Here is a 17,802-nt window from a genome sequence, read left to right on the forward strand (position 1 = left end):
TCCCTATTGGTTTTAGCTTAGCTCCTCTTTCTCAAGTCCTGCACCATCTTTACCTGGCGAAAGGTTAACTGGTTAAAGGTTCTACCCTTTAAATCATCTCCTATGCGCTCACTCCCCACTCTGGATTCCAACTGCCACTTCCTGTACCAGCCTCCGAGCATGAGTCTCCTACTGGTCTCTCCTCAGCCTGTCCCCTCCCAACCACCGCGTCCAGATGAACTGTCCCCAAGCCAACTGTGAACCACCTTAGTCCTCACCCAAACCCTTCAATGTCCCACACGAAGCCCCAGTAAAAGGCCTGGAATTTGGGGTTTTATAGTCTGACCCCACATGATCTTTCCACCTGTCATTCCTCTCCATTCTCTACTAGGCAAACGAAACCACTCACGGCTTCCTATAGATAACTGAACTGCTACGTTCCCCTCCCAGCAAAAAGCGACGCCTGCCCCTTAAAACACAGGCACATCCCAATAATCGAATCACTGGGTCAGGGTCAGTGGTCCTTTATGGTCATTTTTATTCTTCAGGAGTTAATCTCCACTCTTGCCACAAGTGAATGTAAGACAGGTTCGAAGCTCGCCTGTTTTGCATTCTAGCTGGGGAACCCAGGTGGAGTGTCTTGGGCTACCTGTGTCTCGGGTACCTGACCTATATAATGTGGGCAATGTGCTGTCCTACCTACCTGTCAGGGCTCTTAGGGTGACAGTCTCAGATGTTATATTTGTGGGTTCCCTATTACTGCTATTTTAGCTTAACTCTCCTACCACAGCCTAAAGTGCTCAAGGGGAAGGCAAGGCCTGTGTCTATTTTATTGTGCGCCCCCAGCTCTTACCTAGGACAATGCCTGATGCACAGCAGGAACTCAACACGTAGCTCTGTGTTAATTCTGCTGAATAATAGGCACTGAAAATCTCAGACAAATAACATCGCAGTGATCTCTTGGGCATGTATTGTGTGCCTGGCATGCTGCATGCATTATTTAATTTTCACAACAACCCTACAAAGTGGGTACGATTCATCCCCATTGTACAGACGATGACATTGCGGCTCAGGGAAGTTACCCCCTTTGCAAGGTCACACTGCCAGTAAGCCTGCGGATGAGATTCAGACCCGCGCCCATCTCTTCCCACAACATGAGGCTCCCCGCTAACTCCTGAGAAGCCCATGAACGTCCAAGGAGCCCTCAGTCAGCTCACACCCTGGGAAACAACTGCTCACCTCAATCAGCGTCTTGTCTTTCAGGGGGATCTCGCCATTATAGCAGATTTCCCAGAGTGTCGTTCCGAAGCTCCATTTGTCAGCGGCCACACTCAGGTTTTTGGAATCTTCCACACACTCGGGAGCAATCCATGGGATTCGTTCTATGCATTCTGCAAAAAGACGACGTTTACAGGTCAGCTTCTGGAATCACCTGGGGAGTAAATCACGACTACAGCAGCCAGAATTGTGAGCTAACAAACTATTCCAGGCAGTGTTTTCCAAACACGGGCCATGGCTACATCGGGGAGCTTGTTGAAGGTGTGGTTTCCAGGCCTCGCACCCCTGGTGCTTCCGGTGCATCGGCCCACGTCAGGGCCAGCAGACGTGTGTGTAGGTCACAAGCTCCCCAGGAGGGCTGTGTGCAGCCAGTCTCCTGAAGCTCTGGCCTCAGAAACAGCAAAGCATTCAGGGCGGAGGCCAACACCCCGAGGAGGGAGACTGGGGGGTCACGTGGACAAAGGCTTAAGAAAGAGAAGGTGGAAGGAGAAGAGGCCGACTTACGCAGAGCGGGCACGTGCTTACCTCATGTACTCTGCACAGTTCCCTGCAATATTATGTTTGTTTTATGTGGGTTTTCCTTCATTTAGGAAAGAACAGGGGACGCACAGCCTGCAGTGAAGCAGTCACACATCTCTTACACCCGGCTACCTCTGTAGCCCCTGTTCTGGCTTCTAACCAAGGCCAGTGATCTGGGCAGAAAGCCCTGCCACATCCATGGAGATGCCCCTCAGTCAGCACAGGGGCCTCAGGGCACTGTCTCCTGGCTCCTGCTGGAGTAAGAGGCAGGAGGACGTTCCTGAGCAGGGCATTGCCGGGCAGGCCCACTTGCCCCTCCTTCCCCACCTCACGTCCGTCCTCCTGAGACAGGTACGTGCAGGCGGTGCCCTTGGATCACCCACCTCCCGTCCCCTCGCAGCAGGCCTCTTCACTGACCTGCCGTCCCACTGCCTGCCCGAATCACCTTGTCCCCCAGATGGACGGTGTCTTCTCTGAATGCCCACAGCACTTCACTGGCATCTCTGGTGGGGTGCCAAGGCTTCTCTACGTGCTCTAGTCATCTGTGTCTGTGCCTCAGACCCTTGCTGAGGCCAGAACCCCCGACAGGTTCTGGGCTGCATCTGCCTTAGGACTGTTAGATGATGGCTGGTGCTAAGCATCAAACAGGTGCTTCCCCTCCCCTTCCAAGGAATGGATGATTTGGGTCTTATTTGTAAGGCTTTTTATCCCGGTTCCCTTCCAAACTTAGTCAGTCTTTGAATTACTGAGCAAAACTCGGAAGTGCCAGGCCTGGGGGGAGGTGGGGGTGCTGCCGCCACCACCAGCAGTGGCCCGCCCCCAGGCTCGCTGGTATTCACCCAGCACCCCCCCAGGCAGAGACGGAGCGTGACCTGTGCCACGCTGGTTTCAGTGGCTCAGTTCCCTGGTCTGTCCTCCTCCTTTGGAGCCCACCACACACGATTACCTCATTCAAAGAGAGGATGCAAGACCACAGCTGGACCACAAGTACTCAGGTGTCTCCTCAAGCTGCTCACTACCTGAAGTGGATTTCCAAGGAAACACGGGAGGACCCAGGAGGCCCAGCTCCTCCCGACACCTCTCCGACCACCTCTGGGCCCAGCGGCCTCCCTCTGTGCTACCCCCACCTCCTGCACACAGCTCCCTACATGCAAGGGTCAGACGTGCCCCCTGTGAATTGTCGGTTTGTCCTTAAAGGCAGCAGGGACTGAGCCTCCCTACACCCCACATCTCCCCCGGCCCGGCCCCAGGGCACGGTACGAGCAGACACACATTTGCTGACGTGTACTTTCTAAAAGGAGACAGAACCCCAGCCCCAGCTCCCTTTCCCCGCTGGCCTGATCCCGCCTCGGGGTGGGGGCAAGGACGAGGGGTGCAGACGGGGACACACCTTGTCTGGACAACACAGTGATGGGGATGCCGGGGTCGCTGAGCTTGATGAATGGGCCGCACTCGCTGTCGATGCCCTCGCGGGCCAGGAGGAGGTTTTTAGTGCACACGTTTCCATGGACCAGGTCTTTATCCTCCTGTAGAGCGGAAAGGGTGAGCTCAGAAAAGCTGCCCCCAGGGCTGCCTGTCTTCTATCCTTCCCACACTCCCTCCATTTCCAAGCCTGGCCCCTCGGATCAATCTCTCCATATTCCCCAGACCCAGGCAGCCCAGCTCTCCCACCGTGACGCAGGCACGTTATATGACATCCGACATCGGTGAAACAGGGATAACAGTAGAACATGCCTCGTAGGGCTTGAGAATGAAAGGGATTAGGACCTGTCAGACCCCTGACCCGCTGAACTACATAAGCACTCACTAAATGTGAACTACTATTGATGCTAGCAGGTTTCCTCATCCGACAAGTACTGCACTATTTTTTCTCTTACCATACACTGCAATACAGAAGGCGGTCCTTTGACGTGACCCGAGTTCCCTCTCAACAGGATTCCTTCATTTGGAGCACACGGAACAGCCCAAAATGACCACTTTCACTAAGCACCAGGCACACCTGCATTTCTGCAGAGCCCGGGGCCCCTCCAGCCTGCATGGCTACTGCTTGGCTGGCACCTCCTTCCTGCCACCCCCTACTAGGACATTCTGGTTCCTGGCGGGCCACCACGGACATTGGGATATACTTACCAAGTAACTCAGGGCACTGGCCAGCTGTTTAGCAACTTTGAATTTCCATGGTGTGGTGAGGACATCACTTTTCCGGTGCATGAAGAGATCCAGGGGCCCCCCCTCCACAAACTCTTCCACCATGATATCTACAAGCACAAAAACAGCCACATCTGGAACCTTCTGTCTGCCTGGGACAGTAACTTCCCTCATTTCCTTAGAAGAGCCCACTTTAGTGGCTGGTACTCAGCTTGAGACAATGCAAACATCCTCGGGACGGGTAAACGGTGGAATGCTTCAGAGCTGGACAGGCCTGGCTTCAACCCCTGCCTGGAGCGCCGTATACTCCGACTCACAGGGCAACAAACTCAGCTTCCTCACCCCAACCTCCCAGGGGCCAGAGCGGGCAAGAAATAAACATTCAAGACACGAGTGAAACACACATGGGACTTCGTTCCATGTCCACTACTAACTTAAACAAGTGACCTACTCAGTATCTCAAATTCCTTGATTGCAAAAAGGAAGGCAGAAAGCCTGGACAGCATGAAGGGGGTGATGGCCCCTGCTCGTCTGCACAGCACCCCTGTTTCCCGGCCAGTGCCAACCTCCTCTTCCAAAGAGAATACACTTACTCTCCACGTCTCGGACACAGACGCCATAGAGGTACACGATGTGCTTGTGGGAGACCTGTCTCATCATGCTGGCTGCCTCAAAGAAGGCCTGTGGGAGAAAGAGGCAAAGGAAGGTCAACGGCAGCCTCCCCAGGTCTGATCCCAAAGGGGCTCTGCTGAGAGAGAGACCAGTGGGTCCAGTGGGTTACAAACCATTCCCCTGACCGTACCTGCCAACCCTGTACCTCGAGGCCAATCCGGCTGAGAGACAGTACTTACGTAGAAAACCTAATAGGATACAGAGCCTGGCTGGTGGGATAAGCTAGCTACCAATTTCCCCATTGGATACTCATGCCCACCACACTCTTTTCAACTTTGGGAAATAACAATATTTGGCCCTGTATTAGAATAAAAGGGAAACCAAGGCAGCAGACCTCTATCAAGACTTGGTTTCATCACTGTCTAATGGTCTGATGGATCCTGGGGAAGGTTTTATTCGTCTGGGCTTTAATTTTCCAGACGGTGAAGGGGGACAGCCCTGGACTACATCAGGGACGCGGAGAGCCTTTCACTAGAGCCCTAAACCCCACAGCACTGCCACAGGACCTCCAGGTAGGAGATGGGAGGCTGGATGGGGGGACAGGCCCAGTGGGAGGGCTGCTCAGTCCACTTCATCTCCCATCTTCCCTTATTTTACATATGAGTTTATCGAAGATTACATTTGAAGAGAGAGATCCTGGCTAAAAGGACAAATTTGAAAACCATAAATAGGGCCTAAAGAAGGGCAAAGGGTCTTCCCAGCCCACTGTGCCCCACTGATTCCAAGAATGGGGGAGAGGAGAGGTGGAGTTAAGAGGACGACACTTGCCAGAGAAATGTCCCTGTGGCTGGGGTCTAAGACTTTGAGGATCACTTTTATCCTCTTCTCTTCCGAAGTTCCTTCGTCGTCCTTGTAATCCACCAGGGTCCCAGAGTAGATGTGTGTCCGTGTGCCTCTCCCAAGGTGCTCGCCCTGGAGGAGGAAGCAAGAAGTTGGGGGGACCACTCTCTGGGGCCACTGTGATGGCAGAATCTGGGACTGAGGACTTAATGGGTACACACAATACCAGAAAAGGGTGGAGCCAAGGCAAAAGAGCCCCAACAGCTCCCGGCCTCTTCAGTGCCTCGTCCTGGTCAGGCTTTCAGATGAAATAAAAAGCTACTTGGCCAAACACAGCTGTGGCACTTCCTGGGCCCCAGGAGACAGTCCTCATATTCCCACACAGTTCCTTCCTTTCTACCTCTAGGAACCGCCTGTGGCCAAAACAACCCTGACCCGTCACAAAACTTCTGACAGTGCCAAAGACCCAACAACCTCAGCCTCATCCTACGCCTCCAGAGCAGACTGAGAGAGAACCCCACTGGGGGCCCCCCACTCACAGGCTGGAGTACAAGGAAAGGGGGCTTACTGGTCCTGGCTCTACTTCCTGGTGGCATTTAACTTGCGGACGTTCTTTTACCATGCTCAATCCCTGCCCACTTTCTGTACATGGGGATAATAAGGATACCAGCCTCATAGGGTTCTAAAAATCAAACAAGCAAATGGGTGTAAAAGCACCTGGTGCAGACCCTGGCACACAGTGGGCAGAAACCAATCTCATGGGCCAGTGTGTTTTGTTTGATCGCCCTCTAGACCTGGCACTTGCCCTTTCTCACAGGCCAACTGTTCCTTTTCCATCCATCTATCCAGTGTATGTGTGCACGTGTGCATGCTTTAAATCTAGTGGTACAATTTACACATGCACGTGCCCTAGCAATCCCAGAGACGGTGATGTGAAGACATGGGCACAGACTGGTGGGACCGGCCCTCGGTTCCCTCACCTATGAAAAGGGATGATACCACCAAATGAGTGGCGTCAGGGCTAAATGAGGAGATGACCTGCACAAAGCCCGGAGCACATCATGACCTATTTCTAAGGACCCTTCCAGTTCAAGCGTGAATGATTCTGATTTAAACATCCTCGATATCTGGAAATCGACATGTGATTTAACACTTAGGCACTGTCACGTTATTGACATTGACCCCACAAAACCTATAAATTGAAGTTCTATTAGTCTATTATCCAAGGACCCCCTGTCAGTGCAGAAAATGGATGTGGCTGCCTCCTCGCCCCCCAAAGGAATGTACACCATTGTTAATCGGGTATACTGATTTGCACGAACAAACGCCACCATTTGTCATCTGTCACGGCAGAATGACGATGTGTCCGCTCTGTCTCCCGTATCCTGACAACGTCCCGTGACTATTCATTAAAGCTGCATCTGTCATGAAGCAATTCATCAGATTATGGGAAGCTGTGTTCCCAGAATATCCCATAAAAGCCATATGCTTTCAGAATCATTACTCTTCCCCAGAAGGATTACTTATTCTAGTGACCAAGTCACGGCACCATCAGGATTCCACAGCAGTCTGCAAAGACCATGCCTGTGGCACATCAGCCTCTTCCTACTCCGGGGCTCTGCTTTGATGCCTGTCCTTTCAAGGTCAGGTAGGATGATGGTCTCAGACAGCCCCACATCCTGCTCTACTTCCTACTTAGGCCGTGTCTCTTGAGAATGTAACCAGCTACTTAAGACAGACAAGTCTGCCACCTCTTCCAGATTGTGAGCCTGCTGTAGGTGGCAATTGTGCTGGCACCTGGAGGTGCCCCATCCCTGTGGGCTAAATGAATGCTGGATGCATGGAGGATGGCGGTTAACTGCCCAGAAGCTCAAGGGGAAGGAAAGAAGAAAGGCCCCCAAGTGTATGTTGGGCTCTAGACGGAAAAGAGGCTGGGGTGTTACTGCGCTGCTTATTTCAATCTCTGAACACAGTTCTGATGCCACCAGAGACAGAGAATGATAAAGACCACCCTTCAGTGAAGAAGTCACTGTAATGGAAGTGAGGCAGTTGTAGCTGTCGGCTTCCACTTCCTCAAAACCCTACACAACAATTTCAGGGATTAACTTAAAGTAAACTACAAACCAACTCCATGCCTGCCCCCCTCCACCAGGCTCCTTAATGGCGGTGAGCCCCTCCAACTCCTCCAAGGTGTCACAACCTCTCCCAGGTGGTAAATGGCCCTACGCAGATTCCTTCTCTTCCAGGCTGCTGGATGCTGTGTCCTTAGCCTCCCCGGGCATGTGGCCCGGGGTGAGGGGGCTGCAGAAGGGTACAGAACAGAAAGTGGGATGGGCCTCACACCCCTAGCCAAGGCCCAGGGGCAGCTATGAAGGAAACTGAGCCTGCCTAACGGCTGGGACACTGGTCTGGAATCTGTTTCTCCAGACAGTTTTTCTCCTTCAGGCCTAAATTGTGCGTCTCAGGCTCCCTCACCGTGTTCCATGTTCCCTCAGCTTTGCTCCTTCTGGAATCATCATCAGAAAGTCCAGACTCTCACGTAGCAAGTCATGGGGAAGTAAGGGGTCATCAGCAGACCTGATTCCTGCCGCCCTGTCAGCACTTCCGCTGAGTTCCTCACTTCCTTCTGTCTGCAGAAGACCCATGTGAAGGTCCCTGTCTCCTAAACAACCCCACAAAGCCTAATTAATCCACTTCAAGGAGAAGGCGTGTCAGGAGCATCAGCCTGGCGGAGGCAGGGTGCTGGTTAAACTGCTCTCACTGTGAAAGGAAAGTCTCCTTGTTCCTTTTCCACTGGGATTTGCCCAAACCCAGGCTTTATTCCTCCCAAAGTCCTCAGGCTACTCTGCTGCAGGGAGGCAGGACCCAGGAACCCCAGCCATGACTCACCTGCATAATGTCTTTCTTGAGGATCCGATCGAAACTCAGCTGACTCATGGGGTAGACGGGCTGCCACTCCTGGGCTTTCTTAGTAGCCACCAGCAGATTGGAGATTTCTGTGGAAGAGAGTGGAGATGTCTGAGCAGGGAAGCGAAGGCCCAAGATTCCAGCCAGCCAATGTCTGCCGAGTCACGGGACTTGCTGAACACATATCTGTGCATTTGCTGGTTCAGTCATTCAACAAATATTAAGTACTTCATTCCTGCCCTCCAGGACCTCACAGACTAATAACAGAGACACAACTAATCAAATAATTAACCAATCAAGAGGAAAGCTACAATTTGTGCAGCTACTCTAAGGACAGCTATGGGTTGACACAGCAAGACGGGTCCTAGTAGGAGAGGTGAGGGAAGGTTTCCCCAAGGAGTTCCTGCTCTATCTCCACAGGCTGGTACACAGCAGACACTCAGGAAGTATCTGTTAAATGTGTGAGTAAATAATCAGGGTGTGAGCCGAAGAATGTGAGCTAAGGAGGGAGAAAGAAGCAGTATGTTGGGCCTAAGGAGTGGTAGGAACCAAGGCAGGTAGGAACTAGTTTTGTGCAGAAGCACAGGGCAGGTGACCCAGGGAGAGGGTCGTGCCTGACCCTCTCGGGGCTCCCATGCTGCCTGAACCAAGGAGGCACTTACTAAATATTTGCTGACTGTATAGATTGTGAGCAGACCATGCCCCAAATTCTACTGATTCAAACAGCAAGCTAACACATTTCAAAATCTGCCAGGCCAGGGTCAGCACAGGTGGCAAACTGGGAATTAACAATCCACGGAAGTCACCTTCCCCCTACTGAGCCACTGCAAGTTACAGGGTATGGGGGGAGCCTCTTCTAGATTCTAGTGAGAATGTTCTGGGAACCTCTGAGGATTTTTATGTTGTCATCAGTTAGCGGCTGAGTACCAGGCCAATCTCTCAAACCCTCACCACCCTGCGAGGCAGGGTTTCTTGTCCTTTTCTTTTCTCTAAGCTCACATCTTCTGACACTTTCTCTGTGCCAGCCACTGTCCTAAGAGTCTCACCACATTAACTCCTTGGTCCTCATGGCATTCCTATGAGGCATATAGTATTTCTTATCCCCCTTTTAGAGTCAGAAAAGAGAGATTCCAAATAATTAAACCATTTGCCTAAGGTCAGGTAGCTACAGTGTTTCCCCGAAAATTAGACCTAGCCGGACAGTCAGCTCTAATGCGTCTTTTGGAGCAAAAATTAATATAAGACCCGGTCTTATATTCTACTACATTATATAAGACCCAGTCTTATTTTACTGTAATATAGTATAATAATAAAGACCTGGTCTTATATTAATTTTTGCTCCAAAAGACACATTAGAGCTGAGTGTCCGGCTAGGTCTTATTTTCAGGGAAACACAGTAGTAGTCCCCAGACCTGAGCTTCACCCTGAGTCAGGGTTTAGTCCAGTCTCTTACCTTCTTCCCACTGCACCCCTGGCCCTAGTGGGGGGTACAAATCTGGAGGCCAGAAACTGGGTTCAGGTACAGGTTCCCCTTGTTATCATATCACGAGTCTACTCCGTTCTTTATCCTGACTCTACCCTGTTACCCAGATTCAAACAGGCAACTCACAACTGCCCTGACGGAGAAAAGACATCAGGGAGGGGCCACTTGAATGGTATCCCCGGGGAAGGGTTGGGACAATAGGTGTTTGGGAAATCAGAGAGGAGGATGGGAACAGGGAGCAGTTGTGGGCTAATGATCTGCATGGCTGCTTCGGGGAACACAGCACCAGGGCCATCCCTGGGAGTGGGGGAAGCCATGTGACCTCCATGCACCCGTTTGTCACTAGATAAATGGGGGACTCGGTTGTGCCCCTTGTCGGGTTGCTGTGAGGGATAATGAGAGGCTGCAGGTGAAGGGCTTACTTCAGTGCCTGATGCACAGTGAATGTCCCATACTTGGCAACCACTGTGATTATGACCAGTATTACCCCTCAGCGACATCAGCCTTGTTTACCAGCGGTTCCTCAAGCCTTGGCAAAGTCCTGCCAGAGCTGAAGGTGTACAAATCAAGCACCAACCTGGACCCCACAGATGTGACAGGATCAGTGGTGACCGGGCCAGTGAGTGCTGTGGGCCCCTATCTCTTTCTTAATTAACATGGTCACCGTCAGACTTGGAGAGGGGCCGTGGGGCTGGACGACACACAAGAAATGGTGGACTTCACTGTCGCACTCACTCTGAGGGGCTGCCTGCTTTTTCTTTATTCCATGAGGAGTTTCTTGGTTGTGTTTTTCAAGTGGGAAACCCTGGCTGGGGTCTGGCCATCAGAACCTTGTGGTTAGAAGGGCAGTGACACTAAGGAACTCAAAATGACATTCTCTTTAATTTTCACGATTTCACCACTTCTCTAATTTGCAGGTGGCAGAGGAAGATAGAGGGCTTCTGAGGGCCTACATGAGAAGCCTCACACATGGGGCTGCTTCTTCCTGTCCCACCTCTAGTTCCTCTCCTTCCTCCCCAGTCCCCACATTCTCCAACACTCCGGAGCAGGAGAACTGGCCCTTGCCCCAGAGTCTTGGACTGATGGCTGCACCTGCACCTTTGCAAAGAAAGTGTGATAAAGGCCAAAGATCACTGGAGTTGGAGTCAGAAGCCATGAGTTCAAATCCCCACTCTTCCTCTAACTACCTAAGTGAGCTTGGGCAAGTATAATCGGGATAAAAACATACTCTGAGTTGTCCTGAGGAGTAAATGACTTAATATGTGAAAGACCCTGAAACACTGCCTGGCAAATTGCAAGCAATACTGACACATATAGTAGCCATTACCCTCATCATCACTTTCTATTGCTACTATTACTGTAACTACTACTGATACTGTAACTACTACTGATACTGTAACGACTACTAGCTGTGTGGCCTTGAGCAAGTTACTGAACATCTCTGAGCCTCAGTTTCCTCTTCTTTATAATAGCTACGAAGAGCTATTATGTAGATGAAAGAAATGCCAATAGGCATGCATACTGCTTGTACCCACCAATATGGCAGCTACTGCTGAAATTATTCCCTTGACGGGCATTAGTGAATGCTGAATTCTGTGCTGGGTGCTGTGCTTCCCACGGGTCACAGAGTGGAGAGTGAGAACCAGATCCTGTCTTACCAGTTCACAATCAAGTGAGAGAGACAGACACACACTCAATGCTTGGAGCCTCAACAGAAAGCCACGAGAGCGGTTCTATTCCATTCCTGTGCTTCTCCCTCCACAGCTACTGGCTCCCAGGTCTGGGCTAGTAGGGGTGGTGGTATCTACATCAGAGACCAACCCAGCTGATGTCTGCAAAGAGTCACGTCGCCATCTCCCACCTGCTACCACCTCTCTCTTCCTGTGGCTGCTGTTCTCCATGTCCTTAACACACCTACAGACCGCTAATTCTTAGGGGGGAAAAACAGAACAAAAAAACGCATCTAATATCTGGAAGGAGAGTAAATAGGGCCGTTGGGCATTAAGGTTTTAACTCCCTCTGGAGGTCTCACGGCCAAGAGGCAGATGTGTTTTTACCTTTGCTGAACATCTTCGAGCACAAAAACAAAGGCTGCAGTTACTCCGTGAGGCTGGCAGGAAACCCTATCTGATCAACAAGAACACAAGTCCTTCCTCTTTCACTACATTCAGTGACAGGCCCTTGCTGGGAGGCCAGAAAGTAATTCAAATGTCAAGAACCCAGGCCCTTTATGTCCTGGTACTGCTTCCTCTGACCACCCTGCAGTGAGGACTCACAGAGGCATTCCTTTAAAGGGACAAGATGGGGCTCACACAGACTCCTCAGAGCACCTTCCACACCACTTACAGGGCCTCGGGAACAATTGTGCTGCCGTTTGTTTGAGGCCTGACCCCCTACTAAGGGAAGGATCTGACACATGCAGGGCAGCACTCTGCGGCTGGGGAATGTCAAAAACAGCAACACTTGGGGCCGCCGGACGGCTCAGTGGGTTAGAGCGCGGGCTCTGAACAGCAAGGTTGCTGGTTCAATTCCCACATGGGATGGTGGGCTGCACCCCCTGCAACTAAGATTGAAAACGGTGACTGGACTTGGAGTTGAGCTGTGCCCTCTACAACTAGATTGAAGGACAACAACTTGGAGCTGATGGGCCCTGGAGAAACACACTGTTCCCCAACAAAAAATTAAAACAAACAAACAAAAAGCAATACTCAAGGTACCTGGCATTCAGGATAGACCTGGCATCAAACCCCTCTTTGACCTTGACCTTGACAATAAGACCTACTTCACTTCTCTAGGACTCAGTTTTCTTATCTACAAGAAAACTTAGACTAGACAACCCCTAAGTGTCCTTCCAGTTCTCACATTCTGAGAGGTGATGAATCCACCTACAGGACATCAGTGACACGCTCATGGGGCATTAAAAAGAGCAGCTAAGTTCCTCACCCCCTCCTACCCTCTTACTCCCTGATCCTCCCATGGCTCCCCATTGCCTAGAGGATAAAGTCCCAGCTCCTTGGTGTGGCATCCATGGCCGCCCATGATCCCAAATCTCTCCCTTCCCAGTCTCATCTCCCCGTTCTTTCTAACTTCACCTAACACATTAGCCCTCCAGAACCTTGCTGCAGCCTCTGCTTTTGCCTGCCACTTTGCCCCTGCACATGCTCCCCTGGACATGCCCTTATGTAACTGACAAGCCCCCACTCACTGTCCAGCACTCAGTTCAAGTCCTGCCTCCTCTATGCAGCCTTCCATTCCCTGAGACTCGGGGATGTTGACCATCGCTTCTTTACAAGCCCAAGGTCTGATACATGTATGTGTTGATTTAAAAGCCCCATCACATCCGGCAGTGCTCATATCCCTGTAACATTTTCTGTATTAGATAGCAAACCCTTGGAGAGAGAGCAGGACTGGGGGTCAGGCATTTCTGATTCTTCACATCTAACATAGTTCTTGGCTCACAGAAGACATGCCAGGAACATTTCTCAGATAAATAAAGCATTGACAGGGGAACTGTCAAGACATTTTATCTTAAAGAAGTTTCTGCCTACGATTCCTAAACATGCCTCTTCCTGCAGCTTAATAGGGATGCTGAGGAAAGGGGTATGTTTTTTTCTATAGAAAACGCTAACACTTGAAGAATTGGGAACAGACATGTAACAAAACTCAATGAAAGACACCTAGAAACTGCGGGGAGGGGCCAGTCCCTTCAGAGCAGCCAGCTCCTTTGGTGGAGCTGGGTCTCGGCACCTGCGAAGCGCGCAGGGCATCACAGAGGGGACACGGGGACACCCACCTCGGGGCTTGGGCTGGCAGCAGCGCTTCAGCACAAAGCTGATATTGTCCGTGCGCAGAATCTGCTTCTTGAGGTGGCTCATGAGGTCCCCCAGGCTGGGGAAGCTGTGGTCCGAGCCGTGCAGGCTGTAGCGACCCTTCTGCACCTCGATCTGAAAGTTCTTGAACTGTTTCTGGCCACCCAGCACCTGCCATTCGGGAAAAGAACCAGAAATGATTTGCTTTAAAAGAGGGGTCGGGAAAATGTACCACGGGGTCTGGACAACTAGGGTAACAGCGGAGGAAGCTGGGTGAAGGCTATAGGGAAACTGCTGCCATCTCTGTAACAGGTCTGTAAATCTAAACTTACTTAAAAATGAAAGGTTGGTCAAAAGCAAGTTAGCAAAATAATATATGTGCAACCAACAAAAGGGAGACAGCATACACAGACCAGTGGTTTCCCGGAAAGCAGCGCTTGGTTTTGGACCGACAGGATGAAGTTCATGGAAATACCAACCTCATAGGACTGTCGCTACGATTACATGACATGGTGCATGTAAAAAACTTAGGAAGCACTTTATAAAGGCTACCAAATATTATTATACATGAAATAATAATTACTATAGCAAAATTTATCCAGGAACTCCCTCAAACTGAATCCTTCCAGGCCACAGGTCTATCGTAAGAGAACCTCAGCTGTCTGGGCCAGTTTCAGGGTTCCATGGTACCACAGAGAGGAAATAGAGGAACAAATTTTCCTTCAGGGCCACTTTTGGTACAAAGGAAACTATTTTAATGGTTAAGAATGAGAGCCAGAAAGATCTATTTATGGCATAAATTAGGACAAGATGCCACAGCTTCTTCGTATGTACAACAGGGATAATATCAAATAAAGCAGTAGGAGCATTCTTTCTGTGGTCCTTGTTTTCCCCAGGTAAGGTAACACCAGGTAGATAGACCATGTCGCTGAATGGTCTTGGGACGGGACAGGTCAATTCGGCCTCAGGAGGAGATTGGGATGTCTCATGCACCCATCCATGCATGTTAAAAACCTTCAACTTCCTCCAAAGACTAATGAATACACAAGAGAGACATCCTGCCAAGGCAACAAGCCTGACAAGTTCTGAGCCAGCGTGCCTGTCTGAGCCAGGGGACCTAGTCGTACAGGAACACCCCCAGGCAGGCGGCCGCCCGTAGAGGCATCGCCTAGGACACCTGGCAGCACTGGGTACCTTCTGCCACTTCCTCTGCCCTCTCTTGACTGCATCCAGTCCCCAGGGGTCCTCTGGTACTTTTCCTTTCTGCGTCTGAGGTCTTCAATATGCTAATGTGCTGACTTCCATCTCACCAGCCCCTCCCACCCTGGTTCTCCAAATTCATCTTAAACCCAATCAACATTAGTATATTTATTTGGGCTAATTCTGTAAAACTCATTTGTCTTTTAAAATATTCCATTTCTTGTATTTTGAAAAGCATTAGATGAATCACAAAGACATTTGTGGTCCAGTGAGGTAAAGGCAACAATTCTGGCTTCTATCTTAGCCGTCAGGATTTCTCTCACAACATCCTGGCTTCCAGCGACAGCTGAGTCACTAACAGACATCTCCACGTGTCTAAACATGGGACAGCAGTATGTCTGTCAAAATGTCTGAAGCTACCATCTGGGGAAAACTGTGTTAGGCCAGCTGCCAACGTGGCCTTCTCGGCACTGGTTTGTACCAGTGAATGCCACATACACATACACACACACACACACACACACACACACAGAGCTCTGGGGCTCTGCTGATTTTGGCACTGAGTATAGAATAAGTCAGTCTAAACAGTTATACAACACTTTGCAAGTGTCTGGTGTAAACTGGTTTTCTGGTCGTGTTCCACCTCCCAGAGCCACAGTGGACCCCTGCCTTGGGTCATCGGAAGGAAGGAAGAAGGGGTCATGAGGAAGAAAGGTTACGGGGTCTGGCTGCTCAGGAGCAGTCTCCTTTGGGCAAGCAGGATGCCCCTGTCGGAACTGCCAGGGATTTTTCTCAGAGACCCAGGCTTTTCTAACTCTACCCCCTCAGAGGGGTCCTCTCTGCAGCAGCTCCCGGACCAGATTGCACTGGACGCCCGGTGGCCACATGGCTTGACCCCCACCCATGCCTTGACTGACCTCAGACTTTTCAAAGCAGGTGACGGTCATGAGGATGTTGTCAAAGTCGGTGCAGCTCCATCGCAGGACGTACATCCCCTCCTCGCTTCCTTCTTGCCGCAATTTATTGATGGCATATTCTGTGCTAGAGGGAGAGAGAGGCAAAGGGACAAAGAGGTCACACCCTCCAGGAGCACTCTGAACCCCATGGAATAGCCGTGCCCCTGGAACGCCTCAGTCTTACAGCCCTGTTGCCTCACCTGCCCTGGGTCCTAAAGATGCTTGAGGGAACACACCTGTCTTACACTCCTTTGTGTCCCCAGGACTCATCAGTCCTGGAACACAGAGGGCAGTGGACAGGTGCTAAATAAATACACGCGTGAGGTTACTACACCTGGGGAATGGTGCTCACAAAGTATGGAGGAAAGAAGGCTGACATGGTCGACATGTACCAGAAAGGCAGACACCCACTGCTCTGTGGTCTGTGACACTTTCATGCCTCTGCCCATGTCGATCCCTCACATTAAGTGCCCTTTCTCCTCTTTCAGACCTGGTAAACCATCCTGGATTCTTTTCAGTTTAACCTGATTTGAAATTTACCTATTCTGAGAAGGCTTCTTAGGCAATGAGTTTCAGACCCCACAGAACATGAAACATTCATTCATTCATTCATTCATTCATTCACTCACTCACTCATTCATTCATTCATTCATTCATTCATTCAAGAAATACTTACTAAGGGCCCAAGATGTGCCCCGGCCTTTATGGCGTTCATATTCTGAGTGGTGAGGGTAGGCAGACAAGAAACAAGTGGACATGGAAATAAGCATAGTATATCAGGAAGCAATAAATGCCACTGAAGAAAAATAGAGCAGCGTAAAGGAGCCAGGAAGTGTGGAGTGCGGAAGGGGAAGAGGTATCATTATTTTATAAATGGTGGTCGGGGAAGACTTCACCGATAAGGGGATACCTGAGTAACCCCTGAAGGAAGTGGAGGCTGTGGAGGTTCTGGAGGAAGGGCATTCCAGGCCAAGGGACAAGCAAGTGCCAGGGTCTCCGAGTCTAACTGTGGGTGGGATATTTGACGGACTTGCTTTACTGTAAGGCTCAACCCCTTGCTCTGCAATTCTCTGTGTGTCTACCTGCCTGTGGGTCTTTGAGACTCTCTAGGCCAGGGTTCAGCCCACTAACAAACTACCTGTCCACAAGGTAACTGGGATAAGGAAGAAGGTGGGAACCGGGTCATGTGGAAGGCAGCTGACGGGATGCTTCCCCAAAAATATTTTGGTCTGGAAAGGGAGACTCAGAAGAAACACAGTAGCTATTTTCCTTTACCTGAAGGACAGTCACATGTAAGAGGAAGGAAACTTCCTTTCTGCCTCCTCATTTGAATTCTGCCACTTGAATCCCTGTTGTTTCAAGTGGCAGAATTCAAATGAAGCGGCAGAAGTTACAGAGAGGCAAATTCAATGCCAGATCAGAAATGTACTGTGTTCCCCCGAAAATAAGACCTAACCGGAAAATAAGTCCTAGCATGATTTTTCAGGATGACATTCCCTGAACATAAGCCCTCATGTGTCTTCGTATAAGACCCAGTCTTATTTTCGGGGAAACACGGTATGTGTGTTGGTAATTTTTAGGGCTAGAATCCACTGGCTGCCTCGCACAGCATTCATTACGTCCTCCATCACCAGAAGTATCTGAGCACAGGCTACTTGTCCTGAGATGCAAGAGGGGCAAGATATCCAGCAAGGCCCTTTCCAGTGCCAAGGCTTGGCCACGCTCAGTGTCCCCACCATTTATCTGACACGTTAGGACACGGTGACCCAGGATTCCATTATTTACTACCCTGTCTGATGTGGAGATCTGTGTCCTATCTTTCTTGAATCACCCACAATGCTTGGCACAGAAAGGAGTCAGGATGTGTGGCACTTCTTGGTCAGGTGTGGAAAAGTGGGGGAGGAGGATGGACATTAAACTACGAGGAGACCCAAGTAAGACAGAAGAGGGGAGGGGCTGCTGCAAGAACCAAGGTAAGAGATGACAGGAAGGCTGGACCAACAGACCAGCAGGGATAAAAAAGAAGGCACCAAATCAATACTAAGCAACATGCCCAACTGCCCGCAACCTA

General features: G+C 50.5%; 1 protein-coding gene across 2 annotated transcripts in view; it reads right to left on the bottom strand.

Moving 5' to 3' along the window:
* Positions 1–17,802, bottom strand: part of JAK1 (Janus kinase 1) — a 123,870-nt gene that overhangs the window by 10,170 nt on the left and 95,898 nt on the right. For both annotated transcript variants that reach the window (XM_019731635.3, XM_074334860.2), the window contains exons 10-17: positions 15,693–15,816; positions 13,560–13,746; positions 8,266–8,372; positions 5,365–5,508; positions 4,518–4,605; positions 3,907–4,034; positions 3,167–3,302; positions 1,219–1,370 (exon numbers count right to left, since the gene is read on the bottom strand). In XM_019731635.3, coding sequence (XP_019587194.2) covers positions 1,219–1,370; positions 3,167–3,302; positions 3,907–4,034; positions 4,518–4,605; positions 5,365–5,508; positions 8,266–8,372; positions 13,560–13,746; positions 15,693–15,816 — 1,066 coding nt within the window. The remainder of the gene's footprint in view (positions 1–1,218; positions 1,371–3,166; positions 3,303–3,906; positions 4,035–4,517; positions 4,606–5,364; positions 5,509–8,265; positions 8,373–13,559; positions 13,747–15,692; positions 15,817–17,802) is intronic.

The sequence above is a fragment of the Rhinolophus sinicus genome, chromosome 14 (assembly GCF_057876585.1).
Source record: "Rhinolophus sinicus isolate RSI-liver-muscle chromosome 14, RSI-T2T, whole genome shotgun sequence".
Classification (NCBI taxonomy): domain Eukaryota; kingdom Metazoa; phylum Chordata; class Mammalia; order Chiroptera; family Rhinolophidae; genus Rhinolophus; species Rhinolophus sinicus.